At 40.2% G+C, this 21,902-nt stretch overlaps 1 protein-coding gene and 1 long non-coding RNA gene across 3 annotated transcripts; one reads left to right on the top strand and one right to left on the bottom strand.

Moving 5' to 3' along the window:
* Positions 1–3,996: 3,996 nt before the first annotated feature.
* tescb (tescalcin b) lies at positions 3,997–17,992 on the bottom strand. Its single transcript, XM_046369868.1, has 9 exons — positions 17,648–17,992; positions 13,481–13,550; positions 13,141–13,221; positions 12,673–12,812; positions 10,841–10,902; positions 10,635–10,742; positions 10,477–10,524; positions 9,910–9,983; positions 3,997–4,694 (listed from the first exon to the last, which is right to left on the bottom strand). Exons 1-9 carry the CDS (start codon positions 17,709–17,711, stop codon positions 4,682–4,684), a joined length of 660 nt encoding a protein of 219 aa, XP_046225824.1. The 5' UTR covers positions 17,712–17,992; the 3' UTR covers positions 3,997–4,681.
* LOC124048788 lies at positions 17,612–21,579 on the top strand. 2 transcript variants are annotated; one of them, XR_006841306.1, is made up of 4 exons: positions 17,629–17,784; positions 18,848–18,938; positions 19,118–21,365; positions 21,499–21,579. It is a non-coding gene; the product is annotated as an uncharacterized LOC124048788 (long non-coding RNA). The 2 variants fall into 2 exon arrangements; XR_006841305.1 differs by having other exon boundaries at positions 17,612–17,784; positions 19,118–21,579.
* Positions 21,580–21,902: the final 323 nt, after the last annotated feature.

Here is a 21,902-nt window from a genome sequence, read left to right as displayed (position 1 = left end):
GTGATTCTTCTTCTCATTTTGTCTATCATAGTTGAAGTGTACCTATGATGAAAATTACAGGCCTCTCTCATCTTTTTAAGTGGGAGAACTTGCACAATTGGTGGCTGACTAAATACTTTTTTGCCCCACTATATATTATGTTCGTGTGGACAATGTATTAACTTGTGTTAATATAGCCCTGCAGTATTTTTGTACAATAGGGTCATAAATACTGTGAGATTTTAAAATGAATTTCTTTTGATAAAATCTGAGACTCTTTTATAGTTTTGTAAGCTAATTTAACATAATGCTTTTCACAGGATGTGCTCAAGTAAAGTCTATGATGTTAACCTTACACTGCAAAAATTCAACCCAGTGGTCCAAACATGAGAGATTATTCTAAACCAGGAAGCAATTGAGACACTGAGTCTGTGATCTCATCTCACAATGACGCATGTCTTGAAGACAGCACAGCATCTGATTGGAAAGATTTTGTGAAACTGGCGGGCTTCTGTCTGGCCAGTCACAAGGTGTGGGTGTGTATGGGTCAGATTATCTGTGTGTTCTGGGGTGATGTGTTCATATAGATGTAATGATAATCTGCATTACACCATATGAGGGAGATCTGTACTGGCACGCAATACAAGAGTTCCATGATTATTCAAACATTCGATGTCAAACTAATTATCAATGGACTGTCAGTTTACATGATCAGGTGCCAATTACAACCAAAGTATGTTGTGAGTGTTACTTGCGTGGATGACGGTTGTTAAGTAAACGTGTTTGGCAGTTGACATGAATGAATGAATGAATGAAGAAAACAATCCAAATAAGCAGTACAGACAAATACCATCAGAAATATTCTAGGCTTTCCTTAGATCACGAGCTCATGCAAAACTGGAAGTTGAGGAGGGATACACTCTAGGTCATGAATCAAGTTCCCTGTTTTAACCCAGAACTTTATTTAAAGAGACAAGTGGGTAAGTCTGGGCAACATCTGAAATCCTAAAACATCATTGGAATAAAAGGTCATTAACATAGATTCCCTTTGGGATTGAAACAGACTTGATAATCATCCTTTTTAGGTGAACCTAAGTTTTCTATTTATCATGTTATCTTCTATATCCAAGATGAGGTGAAAGGTCATATATATATATATATACAGGGAAAATGGGAGGATGATGAAAGCTGCTACAGTCAGCTAAAAGTCAGTCAGCTCACAAAGAACAGACAGAGAAAAACTCCCTTCAGATAAATTTGGCAAATTTTATGGGAGAACCAGGAAGTCTGCAGGAGTATTCCCCTTTGGGAGTTGTTTATGTAAATGTAATGTACTGTGCTGAAAACTACAAATAAAAGCAAATTACAGTCAACTATGGTAAATCATTGTTCATTTACAAGAATGCACGCACAATACAATTAGGTCAGTATGTTCAAGTTTCAACTTTAATTGTCCCAGAGGGAAATTGGTTTTGCAGCAAAGGAGAATTAAAAACAACATTGAACAAACAGTATAAAATCCACATGGATTACAATGACACACAGTTCTAGTGAATACAACGGTCTAGCTGGTCCATCAATACTAATAGCCATCAATACTAATATATACAGTAGGCCTACTAGTGACCGACATTATCAGAAGCACAAAAGTACAGTGAGCCAAAGTTGTCTAATAAGTAAAGTGTTCTATATTGCCTATATTAGGTCATCTTGTCAACAACATATCATCAATGTGCTGACAAAACCCCCAAAACAACGGCAACATCACCTTCATCATCATCAACAACATTTTACCATCATCATCCTCACAATCACCCCTAGCCTACCTCATTATCATCCCTATATTTATAAGGGAAATGGCTATTGTGGTGACAAGTGTGCTTGTACCTATTAGTATTAACAGTGGGGAAACTACACCGGGAGGCAGAGGGTAGGACCTGGAACTCGAGGTGTAGGGGATGGGATGGATTCTGCCTTCATCACCACTTATCTGTTCTCTTGCACAGGTCAGACAGACTACTCTGCTGGACTTCCCTGCCCACTTTCACTATTTTAGCTGTCATTGTGCCAAGATACTTGTAGTTGTCTACACTGTCCTGTCCTTTGATGATAATGTTCTGAAGGTAGGGGGACTTCCGTGTCAGTTCTCGTACTGGCTACGACAACCATCAGTGTACAGGGTATAGAGGAGTGATGAGAAGACAGATCCCTGGGGTGAGCCTGTTGATGATGACAGCTCCCCCGACAGGCATCCATTCAACCTCACGCTCTGGGTTCTGCTGGTTAGAAAGTTGAGGTCCAACCCACTACATGAGAGTCTACACCAAAAGCATTATTGAGTTGGTTCACAAACAGATGGGTTTGAATGGTGTTAAAAGCAGATGAGAAATCAACAAATAAAAACTTTCCATTCGTTTTTTCTACCCTAGATGTTTGCACGGAAGGTCAGTTAGGGTGACAGTAGCATCCTGTACACCCCACTTAGCCTTACATGCAAACTGAAACAGATCAAGAAGGTGCTGTGTCTTGTCCAGAAGTGCTTTCTTAATCAGTTTCTCAAAGGATGTAATGACCAAGGTGATTGGTCTGTAGTTGTTAAAAACCTTTGGGTGGTTGTTCTTGGCGACTGGTATCACAGTAGACTGTTTCCATAGATTTGGCACCCTCTGCTGGCTGAGCGACTTAAAGACATAATTATAGATGGGGCCTAGTTTCTCTGCACAGGAGGTGAGCAGGCGGCTGCCTATATTGTCTGGTCCCGGGTAAAACTCCTGTGCCAGTTGATTGTCAGAATTAAAGCCATCTAGTGACACCTTTAAAAAAAATGTTATTATCCCACAATAGTTTTCATACTATCCCAGGCAGAGACTAAATTGTTACCAAGTTCTCTTTCAATTGTTTCCTTGTACACCTGTTTAGCTCTCCTGAAGGTTTCCATCTTAACATTTATCTTACTGTTTAACAGCACCCTGAGAGACTTGCTAATCCAGGGCTTAATATTGGGGTACGTAAACCTTCACAACATTATCTGAGATGACTACAAACTGAATTGGTCCACTCACACTGACAGCGTCGTGAAGAAGGCGCAGCAGCGCCTATTCAACCTCAGGAGGCTGAAGAAATTCGGCTTGTCACCAAAAGCACTCACAAACTTCTACAGATGCACAATCGAGAGCATCCTGGCGGGCTGTATCACCGCCTGGTACGGCAACTGCTCCGCCCTCAACCGTAAGGCTCTCCAGAGGGTAGTGAGGACTGCACAACGCATCACCGGGGGCAAACTACCTGCCCTCCAGGACACCTACACCACCCGTTGTTACAGGAAGGCCATAAAGATCATCAAGGACATCAACCACCCGAACCACTGCCTGTTCACCCCGCTATCATCCAGAAGGCGAGGTCAGTACAGGTGCATCAAAGCTGGGACCGAGAGACTGAAAAACAGCTTCTATCTCAAGGCCATCAGACTGTTAAATAGCCACCACTAACATTGAGTGGCTGCTGCCAACACACTGTCATTGACACTGACCCAACTCCAGCCATTTTAATAATGGGAATTGATGGGAAATGATGTAAATATATCACTAGCCACTTTAAACAATGCTACCTTATATAATGTTACTTACCCTACATTATTCATCTCATATACATATGTATATACTGTACTCTACAACATCGACTGCATCCTTATGTAACACATGTATCACTAGCCACTTTAACTATGCCACTTTGTTTACTTTGTCTACATACTCATCTCATATGTATATACTGTACTCGATACCATCTACTGTATGCTGCTCTGTACCATCACTCATTCATATATCCTTATGTACATGTTCCTTATCCCCTTACACTGTGTATAAGACAGTAGTTTTGGAATTGTTAGTTAGATTACTTGTTGGTTATCACTGCATTGTCGGAACTAGAAGCACAAGCATTTCGCTACACTCGCATTAACATCTGCTAACCATGTGTATGTGACAAATAAAATTTGATTTGATTTGATTTGATTACATCTTCACAATATGAAACCCAGGAGCTAACAGCATCAGTGAGATCGTCAATATCAGCACGACTCTTTAAGCATGTCCCAGTCTGTACACTCATTCAATACACCCCTGAAGGGTCAGGGAGGAATCTCAGTCCAGTTCTTAATCCGCTATGTAAGCACTTTACCCCTCCACAGGGCTGTGCGATACACCGGGATAAGGGCCATGCAGTTGTTGTCAGCTGTGCCCATTTCGGGGGTAGGGGGGGATTTATACGCTCCCTTAAAAGAACCGTAACATAAGACCAGGATGTTGTTATTTCTGATGGGCATGTGACGTACTGATGAAATTTACCCAAATTTTTTGTCTTAATATGGTGGTTAAAGCCCCCAAGGATGATGTTCGGGTCATCTGGAAATTTGCAGTATTAACTATGCGGCATTACTCTCATTTGCCTTCGGGTGAATGCAAACCACGGTGAGGAATATTTAAGGAAATTCCTGGGGCGGATGGTGGGGCGCAAACACACGTATAGCAGTTCAACATCCTTAGTGCATAGTTTTTCCCTAAACAGTAGGCTACAGTTTTGTACCAGCGCTCATTCAAAGACACTCCACCACCCAGTGTCTTACCAGTAACCTCGGGCCTCTCGGTCCAAGTGTATAGGTGCCCCAAACCAGTCAATCACCAACTCACAGTCCAAGTCCATATTCTTAAACCATGTCTCTGTAAGAGACAGAATACAGGCATTTCTGAATTCATGTTGGAAACGAACATGGGCTTGCAGTTCATCAGTTTTGTGAAGAGACTGGGCATGTTCTAGAATGATAGAAGGCAGGAGAATGCGTGACAGATTGGCGCTTTGCCCTTTCCCGGACTCCACTCTTCCCCTGCTTTCTCATGTTGCGGTGTAGCCCGCCAGCAGCCTGCTGCTAGAATCCCATTGACCATTATTATAATCAAATGCATCAAGGTTTGGGTAGATTAGATCCAAGGGAGCACTGGCATTCTGGGGATTATTCCATTGGAGAAGAACACTTCCTGCTGTACTGGATCCATTGATTAAGAATGGGGAAGTTCTTGCAAAATTTGTGCCAGGTGAAACACCGTCCACTATAAAAACAACGCTGCTAACACCATGTTCCCGAAAGGAAATAGAGGAAGAGTTCAACACTGCTCTTTCTATTTCATTGATCTACTAGGTCATTGTATTCAGTGATTTAAAACAGATTATCTAAAACTGGTCAAATACAAAATAACAAACACAGACAGAGAAACACTTTTCGACCATGAGAGTACAACCTGAGTGGAATGGAAACAAGTTTAGATGGGCAGTGAGGTCTGTGGTGTGTTTGTCATGTTTGGCTAAGGTAAGGGTGACCACCCTCACCACAGCATAAACACTATGACTGAGGGAGTAAGGATTTAACTGATGTCTGGGAAAAACAGTATATGAGGTATGTGGAAGTTGACGGTTTTTGAGAAGGGTAATTACATGAATGCACTTTGATGTTGATTAAGCTCAAAGCAAATTCAAGTTTCATTCTTGATCTCTCTCCAAGGCTGTACGAGAGCTGCAATTCCTACATCATCATTCAAATTAATACAAAAATCATACACATGTTCTATTTTAATGTTATCCCAATAAAAAGAGAAGGTCACATCATTTACATTATTCCTCGCTACAATAACATCCCAAAAAAGGAATGAAAATATTTTATTTTACAGTACAAACATACAGTATATGGATGTATGTATCTTCAAATATAAAGACAGCTAACATGCGTAGCTAACATTCATATATGGGGGATAACATTGTTCCCATTTCTAACAGTCAACAAATGCTTGTCTGCGAAAGTTTCATTCTTTGAAAAGTCGGATGCACATTTGACTTGAAAGAACAATCTTCAATATCAGGAGGGTGTTGCCATAGCTCAAGTACATTTGCAGTATGCTATACTGTATACCAGTATGCTAGGCTGGTCAGTCAAACATCACAACGGCAATAAGTACTTTGTTTCTATTGGTCAGTAACTTGTTAATGCACATGGAAATCTAACCTTTGATTCCAAATTGATGGCAGTGGCAGCACAACTATTTTGGTGTGCATGATGGTATAGACAGAAGACGCATGCTCTTGGTTTTCCTTGTGCAATTGTTTTTGCTCATTCCACACAGTGCCATAGATACAGTATAATAGGAGATGAATTGCATGCACTTTAATCATAGCGCCGCATGATTGGCTATTGCTTTATTGCGATATTATTACTGGTTTATTGCTTTGCTATTGATTATTGATTGATAACATTTAGTGCATTGTTTATATTCTTGCATAAAAAGGTATGTTGTGACAGATACAGGTTGTCATTAAAACTGCATGCTAAATTCATAACATACCAACTGTTAATCTGTGTATATTTGCATAGTTACTCATTCATATTTTCAATGCAGTCCATTTGTAAAAACATAACAGAGTCAGAAACTACTAGACAGTAGAAGCTTAAATCCTCCCCCGATCAAAAGCTCATAACAACCCAAAACCTAACCATAAACAGAGCTTTCTAATAGTTTGTCAGTGTACTTAGTCAGTGACGTGCAGTCAGGGTAGGCCCTGTTGACCCTGTGATAATGTAATAAACAAAGCTGTTATGAAAAGCCAAATAAAAACAAACAAATTGTATAAAACATTTTCATTCTTTTTTTTGTTAATGTTTTTTGTCAGTGAATCTGGTGTTTTTTTATGCAAAACCTCAGGAAAGTCGCTAGGATATTCATGCCTTCCTTTCCACCCATTGACACTGTGGCCGTTCCTGACTCCAGTCACTGTTAATAGACAGGGTCAGCTTAGGCATCGCTGCTTTGCCTAGCTTGAAGTATCTTCATGTGTTGTATTGAGCCAATTTCATATTTTACGCATGCGCATTGCCTAAACATGTTGTGTGGGTATTGCCTGGGGTAAACTGTGCATTTGGACATGTCTACATAATTTTACGCTCGCACCGCTTGAACTGAACAAAGCTAGCTAACTAGCAAAAATAACCTGACAAATTGACACTATACTGCACCTCAAACAATTTTCCAAGTTGAAATAATGGAACGCACTGTTTAGAGGGTTCAGAGAGTGGAATGTCAACTAAAATTAAAGTTAAGACCATATAGAGGCAGCATACAGGATCTCTACAAGACGTGGCATGACAGGTGTCATGTGTCAGGCAGGCGAAAAGTGAGTACTGGGCTGTACCAACTAAGACATTTTACCCCGACTTTTAGACATCTTGGACATTTGCTTTAGCTTTGTGGACGTAATGGGAATTACTTTTTGAGTCAATGTGAAAATGAAACCGAAGGAGGCCTTGGAGATGTGTATCCCACACGACTGTTTGAATGCATTTTTCAGTAATTTCGATTGTTGATATGAACATTTTTTTAGAACCTTATTTATTATATACGTGTGTGTGTGTAATAATATTTCACATGGTAATATTATTATGTGTGTGTGTTTGTGCGAGAAGCACATTGGAATAATTGTAAATCCATTGCGAAAGGCGATGGAGTTAGTGTTGCAAATTAATCGGATGAAATGTGTCCATATATTGGTCTTTTAGTGCCACCTACCAGTTGTAACTGTGGATGCTAGATTGGTCTATTGCTGAGTTGAGCAGTGCATCATCTTGTCAGATGATATGAAATATGTCGCAATCGTATCTTGGCTACATAGGTATTTACATTTGTGACTGGTTTCAGTTAACTAGGCGTATGTTGTGTGTCACTACTTCACAGGAATGCAATTGAATGTATACATTTTTTAAATCAAAATGTGTTTTTGGCCAGAAATGCCTTCTGGGACATGTGAACTTTCATGTGCCTTAATAACTTGTATGCCATCTGTAAATACGAAATACAATTGTTAAATTACGAGCTTAGTTGGTTTAGCCACGGAAAAAGACAGGAACCTTCCCGCTAGCCAGGATTGGCTGAGATAATGGATGGACTGGACATGCCGAGAGATGAGTTCAGATTGTTCTGCCATGTAGCGCGCTTATGTCTATAAAATAAGCTGCTCAGTATGTGTATTTAATCCTTTCTAGCACAGCTTTTTTAAAAGGTATAACAAAGAACAACAAAAGTGTTGCTAATGTGCTTCACTTTCTGGAGGACTACGTTTTGAAATCAGCGGAATGTCCGGTGAAAGCAGAGTATGATAGCTCAGGAGATGGAGAAAATTCTGCCGTTTGATAGCAAATATGCCGGAGTCAAAAATAGAACACACAGAAGGCTGTTGTATAAAACACCAGTCTCCGGATTACATCTTCAAACTAAGAGCAACTATGGCATCGGTGAGAGGGAGAAGCATTTCATCCATGTACACGGGTAAGAGTCCAGCTAGCTACATTTTCAGAAATGAACTGTTTCTAATTTTGTCAGAAAGTAATTTTCATTGCAAGTTATGTTACATGTATGATCTGTGTAGTAATATTATTTGTATCTAAGAGCCATTTGCATTGCTAGTTATAGCCTAATGTTAGCGAGATAGCTAATATTGAACCTAGTTGGCTAGTTATTTAGCTACCAGCAGATTCATGCAGGGTAGTAACGTTATGAGTTGGGATTATGGTTCATTGTTTAACTAGTTAGCTACATGTCTAAACAAAAAACTCCACTATGCAAGTAATCATTTCACTGTACCGTTTACACCTTCTGTATCCTGTGCATGTGACAAGTAAACTTTGATTTGATTTGATAAAGTGTGTGTTTACAAGAGACGGTAAGGTGAAGAACAAAATGACCTGCACCAAAGTTAAATTAGGATATAATATTAGGCCAATGAGACAGTGTTCAAGTTCTAAAATTCTCCAGTAGAATGCCCTGCTTTTATTTTGTCACACTCACAACCGTAAGCTATTTTCTGCTCACCATTAACTTGTAAATAATGATCTTGTTGTGAGTTTATTTTCCTGTAATAAAGAATATAAATTAGTTAAAGTAAAGACATTGTCAGCAATATGATATGGTCATTATTTGAACTGGCTGGCCAGCTAACTCAACGTTAGATAGCTGGCTAACAAGCAAGAATTGAACCACAACATTGTTTAGAAAGTTGGTTTTAGTTGTCTGGTTTGCTAGATTGACATATACTAAATACATTTTTAAGCGGATGGATTTATTGCTTTTTTGGACCACCAGGCTGCTGATGTCATGCAGCCTGTCAGTTTTGTCCTCATACTTTTTCATAACGACAAGCTTGTTGTGGGACGACAATAGACTGTCCATGATGTCACTGCGACAACTGTCTACAGGCATGACGCTAGACGTAGTGTAAACCAGCCTTAAGTCTTGAAAGCTTTGGTTGTTTAGAACACTACTGTACTCACTCTGCGTTGCACATGGCCTCACATGTGAATCCTTAAAGAGATGGGTGGGGCTAAGGCTTAAGAGGGTGTGAACGATTCTGAATTGCTGTAGACAAAGATGAGCTCTCCAGTAGGTGTACCAAAACATTCAAGGGACATTTTCTCAAAAGTGGGGTTATAAGTTTATCAACTTTCTAAGCAGAATTACTTTCCCATTGTTCCTCAACTGTAGTGTATGATATACCATTTTCTAGATATCTGAGTCTCTATTTTTATCCAATGTAAAAAACACCATTTAAAATGTTGATACATAAGACCGAATCGAGCCGGTTGGTCACATTTTGGTGAACATTGTTGTCAATTTTGGTTAATAGCCTGTGTCACTCAGGTTGTTGGAGCTATCTGTTGTATGGTGAACTTGGGCTTCATGAAGGTTTATTTGTGAGTAAATCTGGCTTTGATAACAGTCAGTGCTTACCCAGACACCTACCGCACATCACTGCTTAAAGTGTGCTCTAACTGGCCACTAAATAAAAACCATAAAAGAGTGCTGGTGCTGCATAGTAATAAAAAAGGTGGAAGATCCTCACTTGCACAGGTTCGTCGTGTCCATATTCAAAAAGCGAATGTTCATTCTTGTCTCGATCTCAATATCTTTCAGTATCTGAAAATAAATAGTTTTACTACCAGTATATTACATAGTTAATAATAATAATAATAATAATAATAATATATGCCATTTAGCAGACACTTTTATCCAAAGCGACTTACAGTCATGTGTGCATACATTCTACGTATGGGGGGTCCCGGGAATCGAACCCACTACCCTGGCGTTACAAGCGCCATGCTCTACCAACTGAGCTACAGAAGGACCCAGAGTTACTAAACTCTGATGATGCCTTCAACTATGTGTACTCTAATAACAAGACAACAATTGTGCTGCTATTGGCAAACAGCAGAGGGATGGGGCTGGCGAAATGTAACCACTTTAAAACTCTAAGACAGAGCAATGGATGCAAGGACAGACCATCCATCATATCAAAATGATAGTTTTAACCATATTTTGAAGCTATACAGTGTTCGTTTGCAAAACCATTGAAAAGGAAAAGCTAAAGCCATGACTTCTTTTAGACACAAAATAATGTTGTATTACAAACCTTTAGGAAATGTTCAAAAGTGATCCCCTCATAAAACTCATCTGGTTCCTGAGAATGAAGAATGAGATTAATTGAATATAATAAAAATAAAAAACGAATAATAGGTTCCAGGTCTAACACTCAGAGTGAGGAATGTAATGTTTATAAAGCAGCCGTACCATGTGACCCATGGAGATACTGGCTACCTCCAGCATGGCAGCGTCTGCTATGCCTTTAGCCGTTTCCTTCCCCAGGGCTCCACTCCTAGACAGCAGCTCCTCCACTACCTACAGTACATACGGGGGCAAGGCAGTCATGGTTACAACAGTGATAGGCAGACAGTGTATTTAGTGTACTTGAAAGATAGGCCTAGGCAGTGGCTTACATGTCGGTACTCCTCCAGAGTGATTGTTCCATCATTGTCTGTGTCGTGCATGTTAAATAGGACTGGGGGGAAAAAAAAGAAAGTGTTCAACTCTTTTCTGTTGGTCTGTCTTTACAAATATTTCCTTAACAAAGGTCTGCAAGTGTCACGAGGCATCGCTGTAATGCATTTGCTGAGTAATGTTGTATATTATGGGATATACAGTATTTGTTATTGTTTGTGGATTTATCTTTTGCAGAAGCAGCAGCTACTCTTCCTGAGATCCACAAAAAAAACACAAAACATGACAAGTAACAAAACACTGATACACTGTGTGGAGGAAGAATGTATAGCCTGGAGGGACAGCCTTGAATTGTACGTCTTGTCTCATACAATCATTGGTTCCTGTAGGTGCTGGGTAGAGATATGAGGGGGAGACTGTCATGACCCCCCCTCCCCCCCTCAGCCCTTTTGGAAGAATGCACAGAATATGTTCTATAAGTTAAGATATGAGACGGTGCCAGACACACAGCTTGTCTGTGTAAGCAATATATAAGAGAAGTAACGGGACTGCCCCGGCAAAGCAAATAGGGATTCATTTCAAATTGACTTTGAGTGTCCCTGTGTTGAATTTAGATGGTAATTTGATCAGTGATTCCACCTGTGGAGTATCCCAGTGAAGGTCTGCAAGGAAGACAGTGAGAAAGCGTAAGTGAATTTCCCGTCTGACCAAAGACAGCGTGGACCCTCCAAGACCAGACTTATACAGAATTGTGTAAATTGGCTCTGAAAAACAGAGAGGCTCTTGACTATCTTTTGGCAGGTCAAGGGGGGACTCGTCCAGTCATTTGCGATGAATGCTGTACTTTTGTCCCAGATCACTCTTCTAATATGACTGACCTCGCCCAATACATTGCCACTGCTAAGAAAAATTCCCCACAACCAGAATGGTAGCTTGCAACTTAGTTGGAATCCCTGTTCGGAAGTTGAGGATCCCAAATTGCAAAAAAGTTTGCATAATTGTGTTATTAACATGGTGTGTATGTGTGTGTATTTTTGATAAATTCACTCCTGTTAATAAAAATATAACCTTTATTATGATGATAGTATGACCATACTAATTAGATTGCATAACCCAGAATGAAGGGTTTGAAAGTGTCTCTCATGACATGTTTAACAATTATTATCATAGAAGTGATAAAAGTAGGGAATGTGGAGGAAAAATGTATAGACTGGGGGGACAGCCTTGAATTGTACATCTTGTCTCACTCAATCATTGGTTCCTATAGGTGCTGGGTAGAGATAAGAGGGGGAGACAGTGATGACCCCCTCCTCAGACCTTTTGGCAGAACGCCCAGCTCACTGACAATAAAGAGTGATTCATTTAATATTGACTTTGAGTGTCCCTGTGTTGAATTTCCACGACAACTAATAGACAAGGAGAGTCACACAAATGTAAAATGCAACGCTATACAAACAATACAACAACAAAATGACACCAACAATACAACTATAAAATAATGTGCGCGTTCGAGTGTGTGTGTGTGTGTGTGTGTATGCCCTGACAGTCTCTATTGTTCCATGAGAAGTTGCTGAATCCATTTTGCAAAGGTCAGAAAATTGACAGATTATTGTGCCCATTATTGATTCGTCACAGTGTGAGCCAGAGTACACCTCAAACGTGCACCGTATCTTGTACAACCAATGATTTCAAAGTCATTGTAGTAAGTACACACGCTAACAATAGTGTTGGGTATCCATTTCAATGTAGTGTAACATTTTCCAGTGATACCGGACTGCAATACATCTATCTTAACACCACCATACAGTAACATTTTAATGATGGCACTCACAGCGGAGTTTTTCCCTCCTGATCACCTCTCTCTGTTCCTCTGTCATGTCCAGTGCTGGAGGTCTGAAGTGGGACATGACTACCAGGAACTCCTCAAAGCTGATCTCCTGGACAGTCCCCTCACCATTCTGATGGAAGTTTCTATAGAGGCATACGAGCAAGGAACATAAATATCTTCATTGTGTAAACATATATTTTCTGTAATGCTCATTAGAAAGTAACCATGTGTCATTCGAGAAACAACACACAGGCACTACGTCCTAGGCACTTCACAAATGCTAGTGGGTCGGGGTAGCTAGGGGTTGTTTCTGGACCAGGCTCACATTTGACCAATCCTGTGAGGAACCACCAAACTTACTGTATAATGAAAATCATACCATGTAGGTTAAAGCTGGGGGCATATTGAGAGCAGTTAACCTTAAGTCTTGTTCTTGATGAGGTACTTAACATAAACATGATAAACACCCACCTTTTGTCGAAGAAGGCCTCTATAATTTGGGTTCGGATCGGGTTGCATGACAGGTCTGGAATTGTGTTGAGGTCATCTCGTCTGCAAGTGAAAAGACAAGAAGATGATTAGGTTTGCAGCAGGAAGCGGGTCAATTGTAACACCTACTAAACAAAAGGCAAAACAAAACCTGTTAGGCTGGTTTATGCTAAAGAGATGGGAAGAACCACTTCATCAGAAATGCATTGTGCCAGGATTACACCCATGTGTGTCTAAAAACCCAAAAGTAACAACAGCACAAGTTCAAAAATAAAGTGTGTTAGGATGTGTATGAATGCCAAAAATGATTAGAGAGTCCTACCTCAGCGTGTCTTCATTGTGGCTCAACTGCTTGAATCTTTTATGCAGGATTCCAATCTGCTCGAAGGAAACTGAGGAACAAAAAAGGGACTGTCGTGAGTCCAAGACAGAGAGGTACATCCTGCCAACCAACCACAGCAGGTTAGAGGCCTAGATGGATGGAGCGGAAATGATGTGCATCTTCAAGAGGCATCTCCAATTAGCAAAATGCCAGGCAGCACATCAGTTACCACTGAATGGGCAGGAAACCATGACAAGCTGCACAGTAATGCTGTTAATGGAACACAATTGTTTTATAATCTTTGCAAATACAATTTATGTTTGTGTCCTGTTCTGATCTCTAATGTATCATTCAGGCTGCCTGATTTGACATCCTCAGGCCTAACACATTATACACACGGTGTAAGCAGAGTGCAGTGCTGAATGTCTATTCAGCATCTATTTTCAGTTGATGCCATCCTTCCTCATGTGAAAAGTGTATATTCTGATGTAAAAACTATTTCACTTTGCGTTCTCCCATTGTCATTGTAAAGATCGGCGTTGGAATGAGACCAAAGCGCTGCGTGGAAATTGTTCATATTTAATGTTCACAAAAAACCACTCAAACAAAATGACAAAACAGAGAAAACGAAAGCGCACAGTTCTGTCAGGGAAAACAACCTAAACAGAAAACAATCACCCACAAAACACAGGTGGGAAAAGGCTACTTAAGTATGATTCTCAATCAGAGACAACGAGCGACACCTGCCTCTGATTGAGAACCATACCAGGCCAAACACATAAACACAACATATAAAAAAGAACAGACTACCCACCCCAACTCACGCCCTGACCCAACTAAAACAAAGACATAACAAAGGAACTAAGGTCAGAACGTGGCAGTCATTGTCTATGTGAGTGCATAGAGTATAGAGAAATACATTGTTTTTAAATGTGTATGTCTAATGTAACTTAAATAAACTATATATTACATGTAGTCTGAAAAAAAAAACTTCTGGCTGAATAGTAGGGATAAGCTCAAAGTATTTAAATCAATTCAAACAAGGACTGATGTCTAACAATCGCCACAATATTTGAATTGAGAGCGAGTGAGTGTTTATGAGTGAGCGAGTGATTGAGACAAAGTGAGTGAGTGAGTGTTTTTCAGTGTGTACAAACAATACATTCCTCAGGTTATTGTATGGGCAAACAAGTATGAGCTAATATTGGATTACCAGTGGTATGAGGAAACTCACTGAGGGTGGGGATTTCAGACAATGTTAGAAACAGAGAAAAACAAAAGCCTCTTTGTTTATGGCCTCATTGCTTGCAAGGTTTTTCTGAAGCTGTAAACACAATATCTAATCTATTATTCATGGTGGTTCAATCAAGCCTACACTGTAAACGTACATAAGATACCCGGAGAAAAACGTCACTACTACACATGCAATTTGCAGTTTGAATATTTTATAGCCACTGCATGGAGATACAGTATCTGGCCTACACTAGTGTATTTCTATCATCATGTCAGAATACAGCCCTTGAAAAAATATAGGAGATTCATCTGGTCTAATCCTATTACCAAGTTTCATTTCTATCATCTAACTTTAGTCAGAAGGACATTCCATAGCAGCTCAAACTATAAAGGGTGCGTAACTGGTGGCAGGAAAGTCAGACGCAGGAGAGCAGAACTAGGTAATAGCCAGAGCAGTTTAATTCCAAAACCAACAGCATAAAAATACAACAGAATATGGGTACAAAAAACCCGCCGCGCACCAGTAAACAACACAAGCACTTACAAAAAAGTGGATCGACGATGGCTAGAAGACCGGTGACGCCGACCGCCGCCCGAACAAGGAGAGGAACCGACTTTGGTGGGAGTCACAGCACAGTTTTAGAGAATTTGGCAGTACATTCAACCAGCCTCACAACCACAGATCATGTGTATCACATTGTGTGGGACAAGTGGTTTACTGATGTCAACGTTGCGAACAGAGTGCTCCATGGTGGAGGTGGGGTTATGGTATGTGCAGGCATAAGCTATGGACAACGAACACAATTACATTTTATCGATGGGAATTGCAATGCACAGAGATACCGTGACGAGATCTTGAGGCCCATTGTCGTGCCATTCATTTGCCGCCATCACCTCATGTTTCAGCATGATAATGCACAGCCCCATGTCACAAAGATCTGTACACAATTCCTGGAAGCTGAAAATGTCCCAGTTCTTCCATGGTCTGCATACTCACCAGACATGTCACCCATTGACTCTGAATCGATGTGTACGACAGTGTATTCCAATTCCCGCCAATATCCAGGAACTTCGCACAGCCACTGAAGAGGAGTGGGACAACATTCCACAGGCCACAATCAACAGCCTGATCACCTCTATGCAAATTAGATGTGGTGCGCTGCATGAGGCAAATTGTGGTCACACCAGATACTGACTGGTTGTCTAATCTACGGCCCTACCTTTTTTTAAGGTATCTGTGACCTATAGATGCATATCAGTATTCTCAGTCATGTGAAATCCATAGATTTGGGCCAAATTCATTTATTTCAATTGACTGATTTCCTCATATGTACTGTAACTCAATAAAATATTAGAAATTGTTCCATGTTGCGTTTATATTTTTGTTCAGTATAGTTTATGCTGGCAAGAACAGCAGCATGGCACTGGTTAAAATAAAATGATGCTTATTTCAATGGGAGAAATAACTTGTAGTATTTGTCACCTTGACCTGCCAATTAGCTAACGCAACAACAAGCCGATGAGAATGACCAGTGCAACGGTGTATCAAGGTACTTGCCAACGTGAGCTGCTTACCACTGGGCAACTGTATCACATGTCGCCGGCAGTAGCTAACGTGGCCAATTTGTCCATCCCACTTATTTGATTTAGAATAGGATAGCCTACACAATAAATAATTTGTAACCATCTCGATGTCACCGTGATACAGTCTAACTACAATGCAATGGGGAGAGTTTGTGCTGCAAGCCGGCACCGTAACAACACAGGGCACAGTGTTCTTCACTTCCACTTACTTGTTCAAGAACTGCTGTCCAGCAGTAAAGAGAGGGAAGTAGCTAGATAGAGTAGTCAATATAAGGCCTGGGTGACAGCTAAAGCACATTTATTGCAGTGATTTTCACTGAAAATGTACAACTAAGGCATTAACGTCTACATTTTAGTTTTTTTTAAACTGAAGAATTACGGAATGATTCTGAACACTCTCCCAAGTCCCAATTATGGTAGCCAAGTTTCAAATTCTCGCTGAAGTTTCTAGCCACAAGCATAAACTACCTAGCTGGGAAGGGCCATGCTCATCTCCTGTGTGTGTGTGTGTGTGTGTGTGTGTGTGTGTGTGTGTGTGTGTGTGTGTGTGTGTGTGTGTGTGTGTGTGTGTGTGTGTGTGTGTGTGTGTGTGTGTGTGTGTGTGTGTGTGTGTGTGTGTGTGTGTGTGTGTGTGTGTGTGTGTGGGTGTGGGTGAGTGAGTGAGAGAAATTTTGGGAAATGTGAAGATGAGTGAGTTTATATAGGGATAAAATAGATAACAATGGTATAAAGATAGAAACGGTACAAGGATAGTTAATAGTGATAATTCATAAAGGCCTGTGTCATGCATTTAAAAATGTTAAAAGGTTTGCCGTTGCATTTGATAATGTCATTTTAAAAAGGGATAATAAATAAGAATGCATTGATAAATGTAGCATCTTGGTGTACTGAACAATAGTAAAAGCTATGCAAATGTAAGGAATATATTTAGTTGTGCACTTGAGAAATGCATGTAAATTGTTGATGATTTTATGCTAAATATGAATTACACTGATGTGAAGCTGAAGCAACCTCTGTGTGATTAATTTCTATATTCCCCCCCTTTCAGGGGTATAACAGTAGCTCTTCTCCTTGCAAGGCATTCGGGAAAACACTGTAATAGGCTACTTGTAAAGATTCTCATCCAGTAGTGCTGTCGCCTACAGCAATCTATAACTCAAGCTATTTTGCTCTGTAAATAGCCCCCAGAACACCTACCACACAAGATGACGTTGTTATGGTGATCCTGTACTGTGGGGCGTTTCATTTCACAATAATGAAACACTTTAGCGCAGGATTACATAAACCCAGAAATATGATTATTCGCAACAATTATAATCGTATCCTACAGGAAAAAAACGTAATACTCACAGCCGGTCTTTTCTGAGAGATCTCTGTATTCGGGTTCATCAGGTAACGACTGTAATGCACCCATAACTCTGTAAACGCGCCAGCCGACTAATCCAGACGCATGAAAATAACGATTGGTCTCGCTCAGGACAACGCAGGTAGGCTACTGAACTCGAAACGGTGTCAGTTCAGTGGAATAGATATTCTTTCATTATCATATCCCCAACAACAAATCATGTTACAGGTCGATATGTACTGTAGGCTGCGCAAGGTCCTAATGTAAATGCATTTCAAGCTGCCAGCCTCTGCTGAGCGCGCACTTCCGCAACTTGGCTATCCAACGACAAAACACTTTCTTCAACAGTGCATTATTTAGGTTCCTGTGATCTAGTTCTCATACTACAGTCAGCAGTGTCCTACTTAGGCTACACTGTAGTACAGTACGACATTCAATGTTTAACGCTTTATTACATGAGCTACATTCATATCACTTGCCCTGCAGTCCTCTGTAATGTAACCCAGCCATATAAAATACCCAGCAATATTCCATATTTTTCCATATTCCAAACGGTTGTTGAAATTGACCAATGTTGTGCCTCTAAAGTCTACCGTGAAGCCAAACCTTCCTAAAACAAATATATAGCAGTTCTGTTTTCTTGGGGAGAAGACCCAGAGCATTTCGTATTATTCTGTAAGTAAATCTGATACATTACATTTAGTATGTATGCTATGTTATGTTTTGTGTAGTTACATAAGGCAGATGGTTACTTAAGGCAAAAATGAAAGTAGGGTGGTTGGTCAGGGTGGATGGGTAGGCATATAATGCGAACGTCTAGCAACTCAAATTTTGCGAGTTCGAATCTCATCACTGAGAACTTTATAGCATTTTAGCTAATTAGCAACTTTTCAACTACTTACAACTATTTAGCTACTTGCAACTACTCAGCATGTTAGCTCATTCTTCCCCTAACTCTAACCTTAACCCTTTAACCTAATTTAGGGTGACCAGACGTCCCCGTTTTTGGTGGCCTGTCCCCGGCTGGAGCTGCGCTAAAAACAGACTGCAAAGTGAAATAATATTTTACGTGGCAAGAAAGACCAGACAGCAGAGTCTATCGGTTGACGTCTCAATCGCGTTATGCTTATTTTGTCCAGCAGAGGGGGCTGCTCACTATATCATCTTCATTCACTCTTCTTCTACTAACTACTTGCTCGCCCTAGTTTTAGAGAAAACTGATGTGGAAAACTCAGCCAGAAGCTAGCAAGTGTCAAGTGAATCGACAACATCACCACAAACGTCTTTTCAAGCCAGGTAAGTTACAATCATTTGAGATACTAACTAATGAGGTTATAATATCACAATTTATTATATAGATAGATGCTTTATAAGGTTTTAAATAGGTAGTAGCTAGGTTAAACGTTTGTAGATTACAATTTTAATGGTTTGGCATTATAATAAGTAGTGTGAAAATATATTTTTAAATTTTCAAGGATAAGATTAGCATAATGTTTCCTGTTAGAGAGTGGAGAGGAAGGAGAGGACAAAGACTGGATAGGAAGAAGAGTGAAAGAGAAAGAGGAGGAAAGGTATGATTACAGAGACTGCCAATGTATTATTCCAACCAATGTTTTTGAGATAAAATACAAAAATGAGGCATGCAATGGGAATCTGTTAACCAAAGTATTTTATCTAATAGTGTACTATTTATTATTAAAGATTGGAGAAGGAAAGATTAAGGGAGTAAAAAGAGTGAAGCGAGGAGAGTGTGGAAGAGTGAGGTGGAAAGGTAAAGAGAAGGAAAGGAAAAAAAGAGCAGGAAGAGGAGTGAGAAAAGAGGAGGAGAAAGATTGGAGGAGAAGAAAAAGTGAAGAGAGTAAGAAGAGTGACACAAGGAGAGTGAAGAAGAGCAGACAGAGGAGGTACAATGGCTCATTCCAAGAAACTGAAATGCCATTTTAATGACAACATGAGAAAATGTCCATTTAAACGCTCAGGTCAAGACGATAGAATGGTTAACTGCACCCTTTTTAATTCCTCTTTTTCAATTGGCAGCGGGGGAAGAACGGCACTGGTAGAACATCAACAGACAAAAAAAAGCATAAAGCCTCTCTGATTGCCCGTGTTGGTATGCCCTCTGTCACCACATTCTTCTAGAAGGTAGAGCCTTCCCAAGAAGAATATGATTTAGCTGTGCAGGAGGGATGTCTTTGCATACCACACTATGCAACACAATCATAGTTACAGATCTCTGGGCTACACAGCACAACTGACACGGAAGCTTTATGAGCCGAAGTTTACATGTGCTAGGACAAAATGTGAAGCCATACGTGTTTACACCATGGCTAACTACTTTGGTAACACAGGACCTAGACCAGGTTGAATTTGTGTCCCTGTCCATTGATGCGTCCAATCATGGACATGTAAAGCTGCTGCCAATACTAGTCAGATATTGTAAGATATATGATGGCAACACATTTTGTTGAATTGAAAGGAGAAATAGCAGAGGAAATTGCTGCTGAGGTCCTGGTGTTCATCCAAAAATGTAACCTGGAAAACAAAGTCGTGGCATTCTCTGCCGACAACACAAATACCAACTTTGGAGGACTGAATAGGCTGGGGAGGGTCAATGTCCATACCAAAGTTAAAAATGCTCTGAAGTGGGATGTGATTAGATTAGGTTGTCCTGCCCGCATCATTCATAACACGCCCAGAACAGCTTTGGATATGATTCCCCTTGATGATGAGTACCTGCTCAAAAAGATATTTGGATATTTTCACCGTTGTAGAAAGACTGAAGAGCTTTTTTTTAGGACACAGAAATGTTCGCTGGCTGTCCATGTTCCCGGCTCTAGAAAGAGTGCTAAAAATGTATGTGCCATTGAAATCATTTTTTCTTTCTTGAAGACAAATGCCCTGTTGTCCTGCGAACAATGTTCGAAGATCCACCGACTGAATTTTGGCCTTTGTCCATGGAAACCTGACCGTATTCAGTGACACAATCAAGATGCTTGAAGGCCAGGACCGCTGTGTTGTGGAGTCAGCTGCAATTCTGAGAAACATTAACGCAAAATTGACTGCAAGACGTGATGACAACTTCATTCCAGTTTTGGTCAGAGGACTTCTGAGAGAGCTAGAGGAAACTGGAGCAATGTCCAAAGAGAGCTTTCTCAAAACATCCCAATCATTCTTCACTACGGCTGTGAACTACTTGCAAGCATGGGAAAAGCACACAGATAATCTAAAAGATTGACATTGTCTCCTTTTTAAAAAGGCAACCTCAGCGTGAAGAGATCCAGAAGGCAGCAGGCACACTGCAGGAAAAATGCCCCAATGTGACCATCAATGAGGATGCATTGTTTGACAAGGTTACTGGCCAGCAAAAGTTCCTAAAGGGAGGATTGCTTGAAGAATGGAAAACATCTGAGACACGGCTTAGTCAGAGATGGAGCACGGTGGTTACCCACTTCAAAGAGAACGACATCCCACACACTAACCTGGCTAGATTAGAGTCTGTTGTCATGTGCTTACCTGGAAGTTGTACACCAGTTGAGAGAGTGTTCTCCCAAATGAATGATCTATGGACAGCAGCAAGAAATAGGTTCACTGTTCCTACCATCAAGGCCATGCTTATTGTGAATATAAACTTCAACCTCCTCTGCCAGGAGTTCATGGAGAAGCTGGCCAAAGACATAGGAAACCTTGAAGAAGATATATTATGCTGAGAAATATTCAGATTAGGTTGGTATAAGTATATTATGTAGTTACCAATCTCATTTTATTTCTTTATTTTGTTAAGTATTTCACATATACTATTGTCTGTTTTTTTTTCTTCAATTTTGCTCATGTTCTCTTCTGTTCTTATTCTACCCAGACTACCAGGACCACTGAATGGCTGTTCAGATTGGACAGTTCTGTCTTGTCTGTAATGTTTCTGTAATAGTTGTTTTTTTCTGCCACAGTGTGCCTGTTAGACTAAATACATGAAACCGGAATTGTCCCCCTTTTTCTATTTCATAGATAATAACATTGGATATTTTAATGATATATTGACCGGCGAACTCGAAATGTCCCCGGTTTTAATTTCAGAAATCTGGTCACCTTATCCTAACTCCTAAACTTAACTGTAACCCTAGCCTAGTTAACGTTAGCGAGCTAGCTAATGTTAGCCACCTAGCTAGAATTCGACATATCGTACGATTTGCAAATTCGTAAGATATTGTACATTTAGCAAATTCTTATTATATTGCACATTTAGCAAATTCGTAACATATACAG

The sequence above is a fragment of the Oncorhynchus gorbuscha genome, linkage group LG11 (assembly GCF_021184085.1).
Source record: "Oncorhynchus gorbuscha isolate QuinsamMale2020 ecotype Even-year linkage group LG11, OgorEven_v1.0, whole genome shotgun sequence".
NCBI lineage: Eukaryota > Metazoa > Chordata > Actinopteri > Salmoniformes > Salmonidae > Oncorhynchus > Oncorhynchus gorbuscha.
This window is presented reverse-complemented; position numbering and strand designations above follow the sequence as displayed.

Coding starts and splice junctions, on each gene's coding strand:
- tescb (XM_046369868.1), bottom strand. CDS start 17,711: ATGGGTGCATTACAGTCGTTACCTGATGAACCCGAATACAGAGATCTC. Junction 12,813..13,140: donor GAGGCCTTCTTCGACAAAAG/GTGGGTGTTTAT, acceptor ATGCCTCTATAG/AAACTTCCATCAGAATGGTG. Junction 10,903..12,672: donor CAGGAGGGAAAAACTCCGCT/GTGAGTGCCATC, acceptor TTTTCCCCCCAG/TCCTATTTAACATGCACGAC.